Below are 1,551 nucleotides of genomic sequence, written 5' to 3'. Positions count from 1 at the left end.
TTTTTTTTTTTTTGTGGTTCTGGTTCGTAATCATTTTAGGAGGACAGAAGTAGCACTATGCTACAGCAGGAAAAAGACCTCCGGATACATCTTGAAGTGATGTTAAAGGAGAAAAATCAGAGGATGCAAGCACTCAAAACCTTAACCGAGCAGGATCAGGATCTCTGTGACCTCCTCTGCTTCCAGTCGTTTTCTGTCTCCGCTGATTCTGTTCCATCCCTGGAACAGCTGGAGAAATTCCGTCAACGCATCTCCTCTCTCACTGCTGAGAAAGTATGACACTACATCTTTGTTTTAAATACTACACTCTTATAAACATCTCAGTCATTTATTGAAGTACTGTGTTCAGTTTGATATACAGTGTTTTATATATATATTTAAAGGAACGAAGACGTAAAGAATTTGTCACATTGAAGAAGCAAATAATACTTTGCATGGACGATCTGGATCAGTTGCCTGAGACTAGTTTTGAAAAGGATGTCGTATGTGAAGATGAAGAGAGTTTTTGCTTGTCTGAAGAAAATATGAATTCACTCAAAGTCCTCCTTCACCAGGTACAATAAAAGCTGAATCTGACATACATTAAACATTATTAAGCAATTGTGGAATACAGTATTTATCATTTCAGTTGGAGAGCAGAAAGGCAGAGAATGAGCGTGTTTGTGACTCTTATCGGGAGAAGATCCATGAACTATGGGAAAGGTTGCAGATTCCACAGGAAGAGCGTGATGCAATTTCTGAACACATGACCCTGTCAAAGAAAATAAATATGGAAGCTGTTAGTAACCTTTTGACAATTTGCTTCTATGAAAAAAAATATTTTAAACCTGTTTTTCTCCCCTTACCTCAATTATACAACGTTGCATGAATTAAGGCTTCCAAATGTCCAATCATTGTATTGAACACAGATGATTACATTTTTATGTCCTCTACTGTCAGTTACAAGCTGAGGTTAAACGTCTTGAAGAACTGAAGCTTAAAAATATTCAGAATGTTACTGAGGACATTCGGAACGACATTGCAGTCTTCTGGGATAAGTGCTTTTATAGCACTGACCAACGGCAAGCTTTTGTGCCCTATTATGATGGTGAGTTGTCATTTTTCTGAATTACACCGTTGACTGTCTTTTGTAATGAAATAAAGGTTTAAAGGTTTTTTCTTCTCTCAGATGATTTCAGTGAGGAACTCCTGAGTTTGCATGATGCAGAAATAGTGTGGCTTAAACAGTATTATGAGGATCATAAAGATCTTTTTGAAGGTGTTCACAAATGGGAGGAAAGCTGGAGACTTTTTTTAGAGCTTGAAGTAAGTTGAACTGACTGAAAATATTCATCATGTTTTTGCATCACCTAACACTTTATGTTTTGTGGTAGGAAAAGGCCAAAGATCCAGCCAGATTTACCAACAGAGGAGGAAACCTTCTAAAGGAGGAGAAACAACGGGCTGATCTGGTCAAAGGTCTCCCCAAGGTAATTATGACACATGTATTGAGGGATACACATCTGTACACTACCATACAAAAGCTTGGGGTGAGTGAGATTTAAAAAAAAA

At 37.6% G+C, this 1,551-nt stretch overlaps 1 protein-coding gene across 1 annotated transcript; it reads left to right on the top strand.

Annotated features, from left to right (window-relative positions):
- Window positions 1-39: 39 nt before the first annotated feature.
- Window positions 40-1,469, top strand: LOC107576669 (protein regulator of cytokinesis 1-like; the record flags this gene model as incomplete). Its single annotated transcript, XM_016262811.1, has 6 exons — window positions 40-273; window positions 384-554; window positions 629-778; window positions 940-1,087; window positions 1,169-1,305; window positions 1,374-1,469. Coding segments are annotated over 6 exons (936 nt in total), but the record flags the coding sequence as incomplete, so codon positions are not given.
- Window positions 1,470-1,551: the final 82 nt, after the last annotated feature.

This window comes from Sinocyclocheilus grahami, unplaced genomic scaffold (assembly GCF_001515645.1).
Source record: "Sinocyclocheilus grahami isolate Dianchi unplaced genomic scaffold, SAMN03320097.WGS_v1.1 scaffold4133.1, whole genome shotgun sequence".
In the NCBI taxonomy this organism is placed as follows: Eukaryota; Metazoa; Chordata; class Actinopteri; order Cypriniformes; family Cyprinidae; genus Sinocyclocheilus; species Sinocyclocheilus grahami.
The sequence above is the reverse complement of the archived record's forward strand: the minus strand, read 5'-3'. Positions and strand labels throughout refer to the sequence as shown.